This window comes from Centropristis striata, chromosome 22, assembly GCF_030273125.1.
Source record: "Centropristis striata isolate RG_2023a ecotype Rhode Island chromosome 22, C.striata_1.0, whole genome shotgun sequence".
Lineage (NCBI taxonomy): Eukaryota > Metazoa > Chordata > Actinopteri > Perciformes > Serranidae > Centropristis > Centropristis striata.
The window spans coordinates 2,272,908-2,292,819 of NC_081538.1; the positions used below are offsets into that span (position 1 = coordinate 2,272,908).

A 19,912-nucleotide genomic window follows, 5' to 3' on the forward strand; every position below is an offset into this window, starting at 1 on the left:
TTTACATGAAAAATCACACACAACCACACAGGAGCAATTAAATATGCATGAAGTCCAAGCGATAGCAATACAACACTGTGCCAATATAACACCAATACAATACACACAAACATTCACATCTGGACTCACTCTCCCAGGCTCCCTGTAACATACGACAGTGTAATGAAGCACAAAACACATACTGTTGAAGCATCTGGTGCAGGCAAAGAGCAGAGGGACAGACAGAATACAGACAGGGACAGAGGGACAGGAAGATGGAGAAATGAAGAGGAGTGAGACAAAGACAGGAGTGGTAAATAAAGATGGAAAGTGGGAAAGTATCTCCACAGGAAGGAAGAACCACTGGGTGAAAAAAAAAAGTTGAGTTGGGAGCAAGGTTATAATAGTTTTGGATTTTTCATTAGTTTTAGTTTTAATTTCGTTGTCAATTTTTGTTTTCAAATTCAGTTAGTTTTAGTTAGTTTTTAGAGTGAGTTCATTAGTTTTAATTAGTTTTTATTTTTTGGAAAATGCTTAGTTTTTATTAGTTTTAGTGTTAGTTTTAGTTTTTTTGTAATGGGGTATTTGTTGGGTGCCAGATTCAATAAGGTCACAATAAATGTTTCCTTTGTTTCCTTTGTCTGCTCCATCTCAGCCCCAATAAGTTTATTAAGTCATAAAACCAGATGGATTAAATAGATTTAATATCAACCAGATGGATTAAATAGATTTAATATCAACCAAAAGAATTACGTATGAAAAAAGTTAACAAAGACGAAAACTAAGGACATTTTCACTATAATTTCAGTTAGTTTGAATTAGTTTTGTAACCACAAAATACAGTTTCAGTTAGTTATCGTTTTTTAAAAAACGAAAATGTTTTTTCAATTCTAGTGCTTGTTATTTTATTAGTTTTCGTTAACTATAATAACCTTGGTTGGGAGTGAAAGCTATGGAATGTGAGGAACAGGAGAAAAGGGCAGAGAGACAAAATGGAGAGATGTTTTTGCCCACAAGCTTGTTACAACCACAGAGAGCTAAGGCGAATAAACACACACGAAGGGCAACGGTGCAGGTCAACAATCTGACCACAGTGTGCACACCCGGAGGGGAAGGACGGCAGGAGAAATTGACTGTGGAGAAGGGAGAGGAGGAGAGGAACAGAAGGAGGGAGGGAGGGAGGGAGGGAGGTGGAGAGAGATACAAAGCAGTCTCTTAATGATGCGAGGCACTAACGACACCAGGGGAGAGGGAAGGAGACGAGGACGGAGGGAGAGGCTAGAGTATAAAAACTAGACAGTAAAGAGGAAAAGATACGGAAAGAGTAAACCATAAAATGGAAAAGCAAGCGGAGAGAGGAGTCAGTAAAAACAAAAACAATCAAAACTGGGGGGAAAATAAAGGGTATTCCGCAATCTCACTTTTACAACCGTTTCCTAGACAGAAACACAACACCCTGTCTGTCTCATACCTCTTTGAACAGGGAAATGCGAGACATGACTTGCTCATAAATGGATATTACAGTAAACAATGTGTTGACTGAAGGAATGGTTGTCAAACAGCCTCAGACGTGTTAAACAATGAGAGAAGAGGGTTTTCATTTGAAGTGTGGAACTCTGAGGGAAAAAAAGGAAAAAAAAAATCACTGCTGTTGTGACACTAAAACTTTCTAATTAATGGGAGTGACATTTTCAAACATCTTGAGCCTGTTATTTTAGAAAATGATAGCATTTTGGAGGGCTCAGGCGGCGAGGGTAATAGAGAAACAAAACTGATCATTTTGATCCTTTTACAAATATAAATACATGGTGTTGAAATGAAGCTTTTGGAAAGAATAAGCAGTTTTGATTGTATAGTGATGAGCAGGGCTTCATTTCAACCAATAAGTGCTTTGATAATCACAGTTCGGGATGGGTGGTGAGTGACTTTTAGCACTGAAGACTTCTGTCTCGATGATTTTTGAAGACGCAGCCTATTGCGTGGATAAATATACATCAATTGTTGCAAACAAGGTACGTGTGTGAGCTTGTTTATATGTACGTTTCTGTTTTCACAGTCTTGAAGTGGTTCTGAGGAAAAAGGGGGAGTGTGGAGGGGAAACAGGGAAAAAAAAAAATCGATCTGCCTCACTCTCTGCAGTGCTGCAACCACTGGGTGTGTGCAAGTGTCTCACTGTGTTTACATGTGCCCCCCAACTGCAGGGGCGCCACCAAGTGGTCAAAAGTATTCCCACGGTCGTTTAGAGGAAGACGAGACCAATGTGTAAAAGGAGGAGAGGAGAGGGCAGGAGTGAGAGAGATGGGCAAATATTCAGGAATTTGCGGAGGGGAGATGTAAACAGCTTGTGTTTGACTTGAAAATAAACCAACTCTGTCAAGACATCAGAGACGGCAGTGACACGCGTCGTCTCTGTGGAGCTTCTAATTAATTGGCTGACCATGCAAGACCTCAAGCTCGCCCACATATAAGCAAGTCACACACAAGTTCAGTCAAAAGCTGTGTACACACACACGCATACAGCAGCAGAAGGCAGACACACACACAGGTTTGTTTGTTTGTTTGTACCTCTCCCTCAATTCTTGGAGGCCGAATGCTGGACAGGTGGATGGTCTTGTATTCTCCCGAGTTCAGCTTCACCACCATGGCATCAGCGTTCACCACCTGCATCACCTAAAGGGACAGAGGAGAGAACAGATATTGAGTGAAATAAAATTGCCGGGCGAACAAAAAGCACCAAAAGGAGACAAGAAACTCAATAAGAAATTAATTTAAGGCTCCAAAAAACATGTAAATCCCTCAGGAGAACAGAAAGTCACACCCCTGCAAAAAAAAAAGACTGGCATTGCATTTTGGTGAGTGACTGAGTGAGTGAGTGAGCAGATAGACTGAAAGAAAGATAGGAAGTGAAGGAGCAGGTAAAGGATAAATGGAGAGGAAGAGATCTATTCAAAAAGGCGGAAGGAGAGTGACAGTGCAGATCGTGCGCTGTCACGAGCAGGAGGCGCTGAGAGCGAAGGTAAGAAAGAGTGATCCTTGAGTGACTGAGTAAGTAAGCAAGCTAAGTCGTCCCAGCAGGCCGGCAAAGGTTTGGAGGACAGAGCGAGGACATTTTGCTATCTGGGGGATTGGCACCAGGAGGGAGGGAGAGCGAGAGGGAGCAGGAGAAACAGCTTTAAAACACAAACATCCTGTTAAAGATAGACTGGCAGAGCATTACACAGCCCTCTGCCTAACTACTGGCTGCCAGCACTTTGTTCTGGAGACCTTTACAAGTGTAACTTAAGACACAGACTTAATTTATGTCTGGCATTTAAATGTTATTTTTCCTGTGTACCAGCTGTAGAAACCGCAATTTATGGCAGGTATAGTTTCAGAAAAAAAAATGTCTGCATGTTCACAGCTACACCTTCGATTTCACAAGAGCATTAGTCTAGTATAGAACTGCAGCATTGTTTCCCAGTCTTGTATTTAAGGATATTATGCTGAAAGATGGCAAAAGGTATGCCGAAGGATATTACACAGCCTGTCTGCAAGCTAATAAAGTTTTTTGTTAATATCATTTTGTGAGTCTAGAAATGCATTTCTACTGCCAAGTATTGGTATATGCGTTTTTTTAAATCATTGTTGATGTTAATTTGGATTTTAAATAATCTGTTTGAGCTCAGCGGCTGATTGAGCTTTAAAATAATCAAACCTAAAAGCTTTCTGCAAGCAGTTCAGCTGAAGTGATGTGAATAAACATTTATAAAATAGTGTGAGCATTAAATTTAAAACATTTAAGCATTAAACCGATTTATTTTATAGCAATGCAGGCTTGTTTGTCTGTGCTTGGTGGGGCGATATCATATCGTGTTCCATTTACCATTATTATCTTATATTTAATATCACGATCTGAATCATACCCAGAACATTAAGTACTCTTGGAAAGTTCAGAAAAAAAGTTTTGGTGAGCAGGCATATGGAGAACTTTAATGCGGGGTGTCAGATCCATGGAGAAAGAGAGGGGGCAAACTGGTTTGTGATTAAGGATTTAAAATTCTCTTGTGCTGATTAACAGAGCTCAGCGGGCGGACATGCCGCTCCACAAGGAACATCTAATGCAGAGTAGGGTGCAGATTCTACAGATTTTTATAACATCAAAATCACTTTAATATCAGCGTAGGTAAAAAAACAAATTGCCAATCACCCCTTCAGTACTAAAATATATTGCCAATCTGCATAAGTGCAGGTATTTGCTACTCCACCTAATCTATGTATGTGCAGTTCTATGTGCCTGAGCCCTTCCAAGTAAAAAGACAGATTGGGGGTATAATGTGACTGAGATGGAGGAGGCATCCAAACCCAGAGCCTTTAAGTAGGCCGCTTGCAAGAGACTGAGAAATCAATCGCCCTACACATGTTGCCACCCACATGTGCATTAAATGGCCTCATCATCACTCAAACTGTGGCTCATATGTAGGCTGTGCTCAAGCTAAAGTCCTTAAAGTGAGAGATGCAGATCTGAACCCTGTTTCGAGCACAATTTGGACCATGTGGGTGTTTGTGTGGCTGACTGTGTGGTAGAAAAACAAAATAACCACACAAAAAGAAATCCTTTTGGAAATATTGAGATTGGTTTGAATCTTTTTTTTGATAGTGTGTATCGCTAGACACAAATCCAGGTGTATTAGGCTCTTTGGGAGATTCATTATTCCATGAAAACAAATCAGACTGCCATTGCATTTGCCACCAGAGAACAGAAATTAGACCAGCCCACATGCTAAATAGGCTGCCCACAACAGCAGCCAAAATACATCATATACTAATCACTGAGCTGAGTGGGAGAGATGCAGAGACATAGGGAGCAGGAGGGAGAGAGACGGCGAGGGGAAGAGGTGCAGTGAGTAAGTGCGAGGGGGAGCACGCATGCACGCGGCGACATACACACATGCATGCACACCAGCCTACACAAATTCACACTGTAACAAGGTCATTTTGTGGCCTGCCCAAGTAAATAAAGTGCAAGAGAGAGAATGTGGCAGGAGCAGAGGAAAATGGCTCAGCATTTACTGGCTAATTATCAGCCGGAGGAGGCGAGACGAGAGAGGCGAAGGAGGACAGATCAACACACCAAGATAGGAGGAACAGAAATATGGAGCGAGCCAGAAAGACGGGGTGTAATCTCTGAGCAAATATCACAAGAACAAGAGACAGAGGGAAAAAGATGGAGAATAGATAGAAAAATAGAGCAAAAAGTCTTTGCAAAAGTAGCTGCCATGAGGGGTCGAGTGAGCAGGCAGAGAAGACAAATAGGCGGGCAGCATGACTCACTGGTCTAATCTGATAGTGAGAGGTGGGGATCTACTGCCACCCTCTGCCCGCCAATGACATGACATCTGCAGTGGCCAAGATCAGTCACAGCGAAAAGTAGGATCTTGGCTACTGTCAGGGACTGTGTTGGTTGTCAGTCGAATTCATTAAGTTGGTTTTAACCACGGGGCCGAGCCCAGGACTTACTCATTACTCATGTCAGATCCTCTCCCTCAAAAGCAACACCTATGGCGGTGTTTCCGTGTTGCTGCCAGTGGAGATGATTTGTCACCCAAATTACATGGTTTCAAATAAACTAGTGGTGTTTGTGATACTATTATTAACACCTCGAGGTGGCATGCAGCCCCCTAGGTGCTGCAGGAAAAAAAAAAAAAAGGTGTCTGATGAGCATGTAATGCTTTGTGAAGACATTATCCTGGGACAGTACCAATCATCTAGAGAGACTTTCTGACCTAATCGCTTGACTGCTTTTAACTGGGGCGTGATCCAATATACCCTTTTCTCATCATCTTCCCCCAAAAGAAGTGACTTTAATTTCTTAAAGAAGCTGTCTGACCTTGTAACCATTCTGTCCAACTTGTCATAACTGGGGCACACAGCGTAGTAACAGCCAAGAAGCCCTCATGCCATCTTTCCCTTTTAACAATTGTTAAAGTGTCCTATTCTCTTGCTTCCTAACAAGACCTTCAGTTGCTCTTATGCCTCGGTACATTAAAGAGCACTTCCCTCTCCGCTTGTGTTCTTACTCTCAACTGAGGCCAGAAAATACATTTATATAAGCAATACACGGCTAAGTAGGGCTGGGCAATACGGTCAAAATCTTCTATCCCAATGTAGGTTCATTTATTTCACAATAATATAGCATGGTTTCTGCCAATTAATTTAATAAATAGTCTGAGAAATAATGACTTTTTTATGTACTCCATGTAGGCAAAACAGTGCCTCTCCAGCTTTGCACTCTCATGCAAGAAATAGAACATAAAGCGTAAACTTAATAGCATAAATAATGCCCTAACATAGATTGGCATCTAGTTTTGAGGAAAAAGATATAGGAAAATACAATTTTATATAGTTTTTACAAGATTTTGGTATTAGAAGTGTTCTGGTTTCTGCAGAAATACTGCCTCTCAGAAGCTAAATCGTCAGACTGGGCGCCAAGATTTAATCAAAGTCAAATAATAACTTTATATGGATTTTAATCCAAACAATGCAACATTTTAAATGTAACCAGCTGAGTAAGATCCTGCAGTGAATCCTGTTTCTGTCCAAGTCGAGACAAAATACAATAATCATGGCGTCAACATTTTTTTAAAGTAGGTTAGGATGTCTTGAGAACATCAATTTTTGTACACTTGTATTAGTAAAAGTACAAAAATGAAAACTGTAATGTATTAGGCTATACCAGTGGGAAAATATTTGACATCTGTTCCACAAAAGAGACATCCATACTACACCTGAACACACTGTTGCACTTTATATAATCCTCAGACATCACAAACACACACTAGTTTTGCAGTTTAACTGCCACATTCTTATGGATCTGAGCATCCTAAAAGCAACAGTAGCAGTGTTCCTGACAGATCGTGATGAGAGGCTGGTAAAGGAGTTTACACCACGTCACCTTTTATCCATCTCCTCGCAGGTCGACGGCTACCCAGGGGAGAGGAGGGGAAGGGAAAGTAAAGGAAGGGAGAGGAGGACTATTGGGGCATGGCCTACATCCACTTCTCCAGTCCCAGTAGAGGTGGGAGGAAAGAGAGGCGAGACAGTCAAAAAGGAAGATGCGTCAGCGGGATTGACTTGTGGGGATTGGACCTGCTCTGCCTCTCCACTCTATCCATCACTCAGATAATAAGAAGTGAAAAGGAGAGTGGACGAGAAGAGGAGAGGAGTGTATGATGATAGGATTGATGGATAGATGTGTCCCTGGGAGAGTCGGTGCATTGCAGTATTAGGTGCCGACAAATGTCACAGGGAGCAGTGTGGAGGGGGCAATGACAGGCCTGAGTAACCTTAGCCCGCCCAATATGTACTTAGCTTTGAAATGGCTCAAGCTGTTGCAGGGTCAGCATGACGTTTTCCATCACAACTGTCTGCCGCTGGAACTCAAAGTTTCTGAAGTCCAGCTACAACTTTTCAAACAAACTAGGGTGACGTTTATGTTACAGAAAATGGTTCTACATTAACCCTTGTGTTGTCTTAGGGGTCGAAAATATATTTAACACCATTGTAAACCTCCTTAACGATCTTTCTCAACTTGAAATTCAATGATTTTTCCTAGAATGACCCCAACATAGGAAAAAGTAAGACTTTTGTTCATATTTCCATGAAAGTTGAACACCAACAGGCTACAAATCTTGTCTTAGTGATCATTTTTGACCAGGCAGCTATAAAAAAAAAAAAAACTTTCATCCCACAAAAAAACATAAAAACATGCAGCATATGTGCATGTAAGCATGCATGCATAAAAATTATGTTTACACTTAAGCAGTACCGTTAGCAATAAAAGTAATAAAAATAAACCCCTACTTTAGTAAACCAGTCATGACAGATGTGTTGTAATAAAAAAAGAGGGGATTCCACTGATTAAATCCAGTTTTTCTGCACTGTAAGAGGGAAAAACCTCAGTATTCACTAGATGAGTTTCAAAATTCAATCAAGCAGCTTCATTTAAGGGGTTAAGTGAAGTCATTTTTGACCCTTAGGACAAGTTGTGCATACAGAAAGTTAACCACATTAACCCCATGAGGTGAGAATCTGGAGAAATCCCTTTCACACTGGACAAAAAGAGACACTAACATCTTTCTTAGGGTTGCCGCAGGTGAATTTATTTAAAAAACCTGCATATATGCGCCAATTTGAGTGAGAACAGGGTGTTTTACAGCAGCAGCTGAAATTGAATAAGTCCCCTCTGTGGCTCTTTTGGAGGAGAACAGAGGAAAAAGGACGGAATAAAGTCCTACAGAGATCAAAAAGTGCCCTGAGGTTTAAGTGAGGGCATCAGCAGTGCAGTACCATAGCAGTAAAAAAAAAAAAAAAAAAAACTACGCAAGGATACCAGAGAGAGGACACGCATAGTCCCAGGGATCTTGATAATTCACTGACTTTCACTTCTCATGTCTTTTTATCCATCTTCCCTTAAGTCTCCCTTTACCTCTCCACACAAACCCACACTTTCAATCTCTTCTTCAACCCTCTACCTTTCTTGCTGCCTCTTTCATACGCCCTCCGGAGCTCATCAGCAAATATCCCCTCACTCCCCTCGCTGCCCACGTCCAACAGTCTTTTATTGAGGGGGCTCGGGGAGACAGCGGCTCACACTGCAAATATAAATGTTTTATTCTTTCTGTTGCCTGTTAAGCATTCCTCCTAGTATCTTAAGTGAAGTGATTTTTATTTTTTATTCAGTGGGGGGTGCAAATGTGAAAATAAGGTGTCAGGAGGACATAATTCGTTAGAAGCCTCAAAGTGGCTCCGCTTTTGCTGCAGTGCTGGGGAAAAAATTGGAAATGCTGCAGTAGACATCAAGAAGTGGAAGCGAGGGAAACAACAACTGGCCTCCCCATAGCACTGAAGTAAAGCCTTATCCATGCTGGAGAACGTCTGCATGTCAGGCTTTATACCTCACTGTAGGGGTGAGTGATATGGCCCTAAAAGAATATCACGATATTTCAGGCTATTTTTGCGATAACGATATTCTTGATGATATTAGGAAATACTTAACAAGATGTAGAAAATATGATTTTTTAGTCTGTATAGATAAATAAAAATCTAACATGTAGTTTGAAGTGCAAATCTCAACAGTTGCCAAATACAAAAAATTACTCTTGACTCTTGAGTATGAGCAAATCATAAAAATAACCAGTTAGGGGTTCCGGGGGTATATTTTAATTAAATTTTGTAAAGGAGAATAAAGGTTCCTGTATATTTTATTTAAGGGATCTTATTTTGACAGTCTTCTTGTAAATTCTGTGGTGGATTCTCTTAACACACTGTGCTTTTATTTTGAAAGCTGCATGTGTTCAGCGAGAGGGAGTAAGTAGCTTTTTGTGATTAAAACAACTTTAACCACTACATCAAGAAGTAGGAATGTTGCCAATATCATGATATGCATTTCTTTAACCATGAAAAAAAAAAAAACGATATTATTGTGAACGATACGATATGGCACACCCCTACCTCACTGATGCTTTTTTTTCCCTCTCTTGGTCAAAGATAAGTGAGGCCTCTCAATGAAAGCAAGATGCTCCCAATTAAAAGACATTATGTTCGGGGTCAAAGAAAAGTGCCATTGAGAGACAACAATTCTACCGATGAGACGCAGATTATAAAAGCCACTTCAGGAACTCACCTTGGCTACAAATTGCCTGTCCTTCTGGTCCAAGTTGGCTGTGGGCGCCACATAGTCCTTCCAGATACGGACCTTGCGCTCTTTAGCAGATCTGGCCAAGGGAAGAAAAAAAAAAAAAAAAAAGAAACCCATAATCATCATCAGTGGCAGTCCTCAACATCAGCCAGAAATACATAGAACATAAAGGGCTTAATCGAGTGAATACCAATTATCCATTTGGCTGGAAAAAGCTACAAAAGCTCATTAAAGTGCAAAAAAATCCAACATGATTAGCCCATAGTCATTGCTGCGATGATTGTGGAGAATTAATATCATGCAGCAGAATGGACCGACATTGTTCATCTCAAGAAGTGGTGGCATACATTTGCATATTATTCAATTCACACAATTTCAATACTTCAAGAATCTGCATGGACTTTATTTTGTCTTGCATTAGAGCCAAAGATATTGTAAATTCCAACAATTTTCTCTGCCAGCTAAGCAGCAGCAGCTTAATTTAATAATGTATGACATGGCAGCTTGACTGCTATTGAATAAATACTTAATGGTGTGTTTATGAGAAATCAACAAGACGTTTCAATATATGCTTTAACTTTTTCTGTTGATCTTAGTATATTAAAGATCTGTGCACGACCCCAAAAACATCTGACGCACACATCAACGGCACCATTTCACAAAAGTTATGTTTTCTGCGTACCGCTCAGCAGCTCGGAGTTTCTCAGCTCCCTGGGTGTAGACAGCCATTGACCAGTCTACACAGCGGGCAAAGCCTTCTTTCAGTAGGAGTTCTGTTATGTTTCCATTCTGAAACAAAGGCAAACAGTGACAGTCAGAGAATAATTAATGAGACAGAAAGCCTGAATTTTAATGGCCACTTCTTCCGCCCCAGGTGGCGACTCCCGTGTCTCACCGGGTGAAGGATGGTGCCCAGGATGATCTGGTTTGGGCAGCTCTCCAGGATGATCTGAACGTCCCTCTGCAGGAGACGGGATTCGGTGAAGAATTTGGCCTCTGCTGCGAATGCCTCAGGCGTCTCTGTACCATCCGCTTCCCGCTTGAACGAGGGACACTGGAGAGACAGAAAACACACATTAACACACAAATAATCACGCCTGGATCGATGGGTGCTTTGTGAGCGATGGGAGATGTGTTAAAATGTGTCTGACTTGATTTAATAACATTACTGTTGCAAGAAAAGAAAACATTTTGTGCACTGAATTCCCAGCCGTCACCAAATGCCTCTAGGAGGGTTTTTTTGTGCACAGTCTTTTGATGTAATCTGTTTTTCTGTGTAGTACCGTTATCCGCTTTTAACCGATGTCACCTTGCTGTACATGCTATCTGTATTCTCCTTTGAGCATGGCAACACACCAGACAGATATAAACACAACAGCCACAACGAGCAGACAAGCCTTTGAACGACGAGACAAAGAACACCTTGAAATGGATGTAATATCTTCAAGTGGGAGATGAAAAAGATTAGTTATCTTGAGTGGTCCATTGGCAAATCTGGGCTTGGTGAAAGAGATGGATGGGGAAATTTAGTGGAGCGGATATGACTCTGGTAGAACAAACAGACTTAGAAGAGAGGCAAAAATGAGCTGTTACTCTTTTTAGGTCTTTTTTTTTACTACAAATTCAGACCAAAACAGGGCCGTCTAGTACTTTATTAACAGTTTTTTGACAGTAAAATGAAGACAGACCTGTGTGGAGGAAACTGACACCACAGTCGTTTCTTCTACATGTGGTTTAGCAGAACCTATTCACGAACATTTCCGTCTTCCTACAAATGCTATGGCAATACCAGAACAGACTGTGTAAAGGCCAGTCCAACAGGTGGCGGTAATGGAACACTTATGGATGCCAATAACCATAAAACTCAACAGAAGAAGAAAATGAAGCAATGTCAGATGTACCGATGTCATATTATTTTAGGAACGAGTCATTTTTTGTAGTATTTGATATTCAACAATAATGACTTTTCATGATGGGGTGGGGGGAAAAAATACAGCATAGTATTGCGATATTTTGCGTGGCAATATAATATCGATTCATGGCCGCCTAGTATCGATATTTAGTGTCCATAGCGGGCTCACTTATAGGAATATACTGGATATAGTGTTATCATATGAAACAAGAAGATCTGAGGAATCTATAGGCACCATTTGCGTCGGGATTGTTGAGGAAAGTTTGAGAAAATGCTGTAGTTGTTGTCGTCCAACATGTTTGATATCAGATCAGTTTGACTGAATACTTTGTTGGTCAGTCTGTGGCTTTGACTCTCATTGTGGAGAAATAAAAAGACTGAAATGAGATGAATAGACTGAGAATTTTCTCTTTATTTGACAAAACAATTCTTGATTGAATTTCACTTTGTGGACACGAAATGCAATTAAAAACAGTTATATCGCAATATATTGTATCGCAATATACACCATATCGCAAAAAATGCTCGAAATCGCAATAATATCGTATCGTGACTCAAGAATCGGGATAAAATCGTATCGTGGGGTCTCTGCTGATTCACACCTCTATCAGAATCAGATATCTGCTACCATACTAATTTAATTAGTTCAGTTATTTACAATTTTTATTTATTTTATTATATTTTTAATTTATTTTATTGTATTGTTGCACTGTGTTTATGTATTTTAGTATCTTAGTTTTTACCGTATTTCCTGCAACTGTGATATCTGTACAGCACTTTGGTCAACCCCGGTTGTTTTAAATGTGCTCTATAAATAAAGTTTGACTTGACTTGACTTAATTATGTCATCTCAGTCTTGTGATTGGTTGAAAGTGGCTATGATCAGATGGACGTAACCTTCTCCATGTTTGTCCCTTCAATGTTGCTGCTTTCATTCACAACAAAGCAGTACTGGCATTTTCCCTGAAATGCTACCTGTTCTATAGGCGGGAAATTGGCAGTACACGTGTGAAAAAGAAGGGAAAAAGCAGACGGATGAGTGAAAAAAGTGAAGAAAAAAAACCAGCTCAGTTAACTAAAAAGTGTAGCATGTTGAGTGTTGGTTACCTTAACTCCAGACAGCATGACAGTGACCAGGTAGTGGTCGGGGAGAAGCAAGGCACGAACAACACTGCCGTCACGCACATGCTCGATGATGGCTGGAGGGACGAAGGAAAACAGGATGTGAGTAAGGAAGATAGGAGTGTGTTGAATACAGACATCAAGCTCTCAGATTAGACTTGCTTATTTGTTAGCTGGACAAAGCTTATCTTAAGTACCATTATATACACACTATAGTGAGGAATAAATGATTGGGGATCTAGGGTGAAAGCTAATATCCGATAGTTTCATCTCCAAAAACCATCTAGATTTGGAGAGATGGGAAACAGACTTCATCACTGCTGGCGAAGCACAAAGCTATTTCTAAAAACCTTTTTGGAGAATTTCTCAAATGTGCACTAATGGTTTAAGAGTCCTCAGTAAGCACATTTGCAGATGTAAGTGCTTCTAAGTGCCACTAGGTATTACGTTTTGTACACAACTGGGTGTATTTATGCAATCTCTGTGGTGTGTAATACACTCATTAAAATAGATCAATATGCATCTAGAATTAACAAAGACTGTGAAACGTTTTGGCACGATTCCGACCAAAGTTCTGCACCAATTGTTTCTTCTAAGACGAGCTTGCTCTAGACGTATGCAGCCCTGGCTTTGAGCCTCCATCCATCAACAGAAAGTACATTTCTGAAATGAGCCCAGGTACATTTCTGAAATCTATCTTTCGACGGTGCCCTTTGTGACATTCATTGAATTCAAAACTATCCGATGAAAACGACCACCCCGTTTTACTGAGCGGTGGAATTGAGATGTCTAACTCTCTGGTACTTCTCAAAAGGGAAGAAAAGTCACGGCCTCCTTGGCAGACTGTAGACACTTAAAGTGATACTCCAACCGAAAGCTTTATTTAATACTCACAACTGTGGGTTTACAAGAGTGGCTAGAAAAAAGGTTGTGCAGCTTCCTTCCTCACGGCATGAAAAGGCTGCGGACAGCTTGAATGAATTCACATCACTGCTGTCAGTGTGTGAATGTTGGACACAGTTATCCAAAATCCAACTAATGCACTACTTCTGTTTTAAACTACTGTTGTCAATACAATGATAGTCAGTCGATTATTTAGCCAGATTTTCATCAAATGGAAAACATAGGAGCATCTCAATAAATTAGAGTATCATGGAAAAGTCCATTTCCAGTAGTTAAAGTCAAATAGTCCCAACAAAGTATTAAGTGCATATAGATGGACATACTTTTCAGAGGCCAACATTTCCATATTAAACATACTTTTTAAAATTGGTCTTTTGTAAAATTCAAATTTTGAATTTTAGGTCTTCATTAAATGTAAGACATAGTCATTATACTTAGAAAATAAATAAATAAACTAAGAACATTTTTGCATATAATCTGCACTCTGCACATTCTCCACTTAATTTGCACTAAGTTGTATATAGTATATTATTATTTTGTATATTGTTAAATGTCTTTTCTCAGATTGATTTTATTTTATCTTAAAATTGTGTGATTTTCTGCGGCTGTAACAAAGAAATTTCCCCGCTGTGGGATTAATAAAGTCAAATCTAATCTAATCTAAGACATGCAATGTTTCATTCTGTGTGTAATGGATCTATATGTGTTATTTCCACTTTTTGAATTAATTACTGACATAAATAAACGTTTCTATGATATTCTAATTTATTGAGATGCACCTGTATTGAGCTTATGTATGGACAGTGGGGAAAAGCTGTCCCTAAAGAAACCAGCATAATATCAAGATGTCCACATTCATACAATCTGGGGAGAAGTTATCTACATATTTGGTGCTTGACTAGTGATTGTTTTTACAGACACCTCTCAATCCTACTGAGGAGAGCACTTGATTTGAAAAAAATTGACTTTTGGAGCATCACTTAAAATGTTTTACTGTGCTATAAATGTCACATATCAAGGCTTGAGGTATTTTTTTGTGGTATTACATTGTGTTTTTCTCCAAAAATCATATCACCCAACTGTTGCTCTTGACCTCTAAAGTACTTTAAGAAATTGAACAGGCTGTGAGTGACTTGTGTGAAAGGCATTTCACGCCGAAATGGCATTCTGATGATAGGTTCTCCGAGTCTGCATTCTTTCTGTGGATAACTTGTGTACCCCTGTGTGTGTGTGTGTGTGTGTGTGTGTGTGTGTGTGTGTGTGTGTGTTTGTGTGTGTGTGTCTGCATAAGCAGATGAGAGAATTGGTATTCTGGTTTTCAAGAACAGCAACTCGACGCACATTTAAAGCGCTTCGGCTGGATTGCTGCTTCCAATTTCAAAACAACCCTGGCCGCCTCTCATGAATGGTAAGAACAAGAAATAAAAGGAACGAAAAAGCCTTTCCCTCTTCATTTCCCCATTCAATTAAAGGGTAGTGAAATGAGCTGAGCCACTGTTAACAGCAGTCGCCTGGAAATGAATTGAGTGGCACATTACACCTCAGGAAGGGTCAGAGATGAGAAACTGGTGGAATGAGCCGGTGAAGGGTGCTATTACGTGCCCTGGAGAGGATATTTATAATGAACTATCTTCAAGAGGGTTGACTTCTGACAAAGCCAGAAAATGTGGCCTTTAAAGGAGAATAGAAGCTTGTGTATTATTGTGAGTTTTTGTCTGCCATTTGTCTTAGTTTCTAACACCAAGCTGTGTCTGTACTCGTGTGTCAGCATGGATCTGCATTACCGTTGATGGGTTTCTGGTGCAAGGAGTCAACAAAGTTGCGGGGGTTCTCTATGGTGTACTTGACGTCGCGGATGGTGTGTGTGCCGCCACCCTCGCTCCACATGCCCTTCTTGGAAGCCTTACTCTGGTCCTCCAATTCACAGAGCCTGGCCTGGTCTGGACTGGGAACACAAACAAAAAAAGGAAAGTTTAAGACACGATAAAGGAACACACAGATTCCCAGTGGGAAGGTGGAGAGCTATCTGGTAGCAGCGACTATCGAGCTGCTCCACCCACTTCCTGGGAGCTAACACCATGCCATATTTTTAATTTTTTTTTTTAAACAGATTAAAAACCTATCTTTTCTCTACAGCATTTGGTTGAATTGTGTGCATGTGTGGTTGTGGGAGTGGGTGCACATGTGTGAGTAAGTAAGTGTATATGTGGTGAATATGGAATAGCTTGTTTACCTGCACTCTTTAATTAATTTGTAATTGATTTGTGTTTGTTTTTCTGTGTTTTTTGTTGTTGTTTTTTTGTTTGTTTTTTTAACTGTAATTATGTGTATACATAATGGTCTTCTATGAAAATATGAAATCATGTTAAGTTGAACTCAAATATGTTAATACATCTGCATTGAACGTCATGGTAAAATTTATGCTTACCTCGTATACTCTTCTATAATCATGTAACTCTTTTTATAATCATACCTTGTACTACTTAATATATATTATAATCATGTTAATATACATTATAATCATGTTAGGATGAATGACTTCATGTTATTATCTGTGTAAATGCTGTAATGATGTAATTGTGTCATAATTGTTTGATTTAATGTGGACCCCAGGAAGAGTAGTCTTCATCTCTATGAAGACTAATGGGGATCCAAAGGATACAATAAACAATAAACACCTTTGTCTGGAAAAAAAAAAAAAAAAAAAACATTGTGAAGCACATTGAGTCTGACTTGTGCATGAAATGCGCTCTATAAATAAAATTGAATTGAATATTGCTGGTCCAGCTGAAGGGATGGGAGGCACAGAACCAAATCCAGGATCGAGTGGGGACGACTGTCAAACCCTGCTGCAGTAAAATTAAAGGTTTTCTAAAGGGAGTCTGGTGCTCATATGAACACTTGTCCAAAGGCGCCACATAACTATAAAGGTCCTTGTTGCTGCTTTAAAGTTATAAAAATCAATATGTTGTTGTCCTTACAAGTAGTGAAAATAAGTTATCTGTACAGCCTTTGTTTTCTACAGCCACTTATTGCTACTGTTTTCAACCAATTAATGTAAAAAGCTTGTGAAAATGGCACAAATACTTTCCCTCGCAAATACTCCTCTCCCCTCAGGGCACTGGGATGTTAAATTTCTACTGCACAAAATAAGAAACTGAAATGAAATCTCCACAGCATCTTTATTAAATTTACTTCAATGAATTAGTTAAGTAGCATGAAACCCGGCTTGCCACTGAAACCTGCAGCTGAGTGAAGCTAATATTGAAACTTTCACAGATGGCTTGCTACCAGCTGTGAAAAATAAAAAACGCTGTTAAAAAAAAAAAAAAAAAACACTGTTGCACCAAAGCTGTGATAGCTTGAGTTAAAATACTGCTGTTAGGATACAAACACATCTATAAAAGATCAGAGTCTTTAAGGGCCGTAAAACCTCTTAAACAACCAGCTTAAAAAAACAATATATAGCTCTGCTTGTTAATTTCACACCCGTCAGAAATGGATAGCCACTGTAGCTAAAGAACAGAAAAGGTTTTGATTGTAGAGTTGGACCCCTTGTTAACTTTATCATGTGCTAATTGCTCTTATCCAGTCTGTGGTAAAACATGTGCTACCCCAATACACAAGTATTAGCATTACAAGAACCACAATGACAACTTGTAGCCTGTGTGAATGGTCTTCATTTCTGTCATGTTGCGTTCATTACAATTCAGCAAATTGCAGCAACAGTTTTTAAGTTTGTCAGTGCAACAAAACTGTCTTGGGTTGTTAGCTTTAACACGAACAAGCGCTCATTAAAAGGTATAGGACAGCATTGTGTATGGGTTTGGTCAGACTCCAGCTTTGTCGAATTAAGTGCTGCATAAAGTGCTGTTCCTGACAAACTGCACTGTTGTTTTAGTGGCAACCAGCTGATGACCAGATTAAAAATGTATCCGAGCATTTTGCGAAGAGACAATAACAGTGTTTGACAGCTCCTTCAAAAGCAACCACGCAGCTGGCTACAAACGCCACAATTAATTCCATGCTGGCTCTCTAAATTGTGCAGCCTAATGCTTTTTGAGGGCCCCTTGTACAACTTTAATTATTCATTACTTCAAATGGCCAACAGGCTTTTGTTTTTCCTCGAAGCAAAGGCTGCCCGATTGATATGAGAATAGCGATAGTGACTCGAGCTTTTTAAAAATTAACAGTCCACAAACTGAATTTTTCACATCTTGCTGCCTAAAAGACACTGTTCGGTTTTGGAGAAGCAACAAAGTGGGTCTCAATTAAAATGCCACACACATAAACACACATGAAGCCCGTTTTCCAGCTGCGTGTTCCTAATTGGGCTTTTGGACTGGCGCCCAAAAGCTGTCCGGCTCTCTTTCCCCTCTGCACTGATTTAGCGACCAACTTTGAATCGAAACAGTTTCTTGCTTACTGAGCAACAACACTGAAACTTTCTGAAAGAAGTCAATTGTGTTTAAGCTACTTAGAATTTAAGCGCTAAAAAGGAAACAGAGAAAGATAGAGGGAGAGAAACTAACAATGCAATCAAGAAAAGCAGACATTATAAAGCCACAGAAATAAACGGAAAAAGCAACTGACAAGCAGAGATTGGTTAAGATATAGAAATAACTTCATGTGTGGAGGCAGATGATAGTGAACTTATCCGTGTCTCCAAATAGACTGGTTTCATTTTAGGTCAGCAACTCCTTCCAACACATTGCTTGAAATCAAAACGGATATTGATGGGTAAGAAAGTGCAATACTGAGAGCGGCTACCGGAGGAATAAGGGCCAAGAAAAACATTCTTTCCAATTCCCTTATATTTGAACACACTGTAGGCTACATCTTTCATCTCCATATGGCTCCCTTGTGCAACCGCAAATACCTGAAATAGACACAAAATGTTGAACCTTAGCAAACTGTTTTAAAGCTCCCTGTTGTCTTTGCACAGTTTGAAGAGAGTGTAGGAAGTCTTTCTCCCCTGTGTGCTCGACTGGAGGGGTTCCACTCCTAGTGAGCAGCGAGGCCCAAATGAGCACAGTTCATCCCCCAAGACGCTTACACCCCTCAACCGGCACTCCTCTGGGGCTCCAGTTAAAGAGGAGCAATGGGGGATTAGGAAGCACAGTGGGTCTCCATGTTAATGTGGCTCCCTTCTGCTCTGGTGGGTGGGCGGTTTATATAAACCAATCAGTCAAACCCCCTGCCTGTGATTTTTAATTTTTCAAAAGGAAAGTGTACTGCCCTGGAATCTGACCAATTTTCAGGCTCCAGCCACCTCAGTGAACGGATAAAGCATTTTTCTAAAAGAAAAGCAGTCTGACTGAGTGACGGAGAGGCTTGAAAGGAGATTGATGAATGCGTCTGTAGCAATCACTGTATGGCTCAGCACCAAGGACAGCATATTTCTTATGCCTGATCAAGTTAAAGTGAAACTCCGTCAAATGATGAAGTCTCCAACAGCAAACCAAAAGACTCATCCGTGTGATTTAAATAAATATAAATCTGCCCGACACTGACGGCTGCAATATGTAGCACGAAGCCAAAGCTGACGTTAAAAACATTATTTATTCAACCTTAAAGTTGGAGATTGGATCAAAATATTTAATATTGCACAAGTAAACAATATTTAAGATGGCAAGTCATGAATTATATCTTTGATATTTAAAAAAAAGTATGTAGATAGAGTGTAATTGGGAGGGAAAACGTATGATCCCACAAGTGCAAATTTATGCTCTAAGCTGAAAATAATTTGGAGTATAAAGAACGTTCTCCTGGAAGAATATTACATGGTTCTTCATAACACCCAAGGCTCTGTGACAGCATAAAGGCCAATCATACTTTATATATATATATATATATATATATATATATATATATATATATATTTGCTCTAAACTAAAGCTTTTCTGGGACAACGTAGCAGCAGGCTGAACAGACGTTATGGGATAAACTCTTCCAAACAACAATGCCGTGATGTATTTAGCCAGTGAGGCTAAACAAAGAACAACGTACCAGACAGAAAGTAAACAATAACAGGAAATTGTTGTGAAGTCAATAACAATGACTTAATATTGTTCAGATATGTTACCTATGTTTTGAAAGAGAGAGCCCTCTCTGATGAGCATGTGTGCTACTTTTATATGCCGTTTGTTTCAGATCTGAAAAAATCCAATAAAACAAAATTTTAAAAAAAACAAAGTACTAAAACAACAACACACACTGGGGTATCCGTGCGGAGAAGCTAATTAAATCAATCCTCTATTCCAATGTGGCACTTTAAGGTGAATTAATTCACTCAAAATTGGATTAAGTGATAAGATAAA

The 19,912-nt window shown here is 39.7% G+C and overlaps 1 protein-coding gene across 1 annotated transcript in view; it reads right to left on the reverse strand.

The window, feature by feature from the left end:
- snd1 (staphylococcal nuclease and tudor domain containing 1) overlaps nt 1-19,912 on the reverse strand; it is a 232,043-nt gene that overhangs the window by 205,474 nt on the left and 6,657 nt on the right. Inside the window, exons 5-10 of the mRNA XM_059326285.1 lie at nt 15,377-15,537; nt 12,675-12,766; nt 10,551-10,709; nt 10,338-10,444; nt 9,641-9,731; nt 2,545-2,649 (exon numbers count right to left, since the gene is read on the reverse strand). Coding sequence (XP_059182268.1) covers nt 2,545-2,649; nt 9,641-9,731; nt 10,338-10,444; nt 10,551-10,709; nt 12,675-12,766; nt 15,377-15,537 — 715 coding nt within the window. The remainder of the gene's footprint in view (nt 1-2,544; nt 2,650-9,640; nt 9,732-10,337; nt 10,445-10,550; nt 10,710-12,674; nt 12,767-15,376; nt 15,538-19,912) is intronic.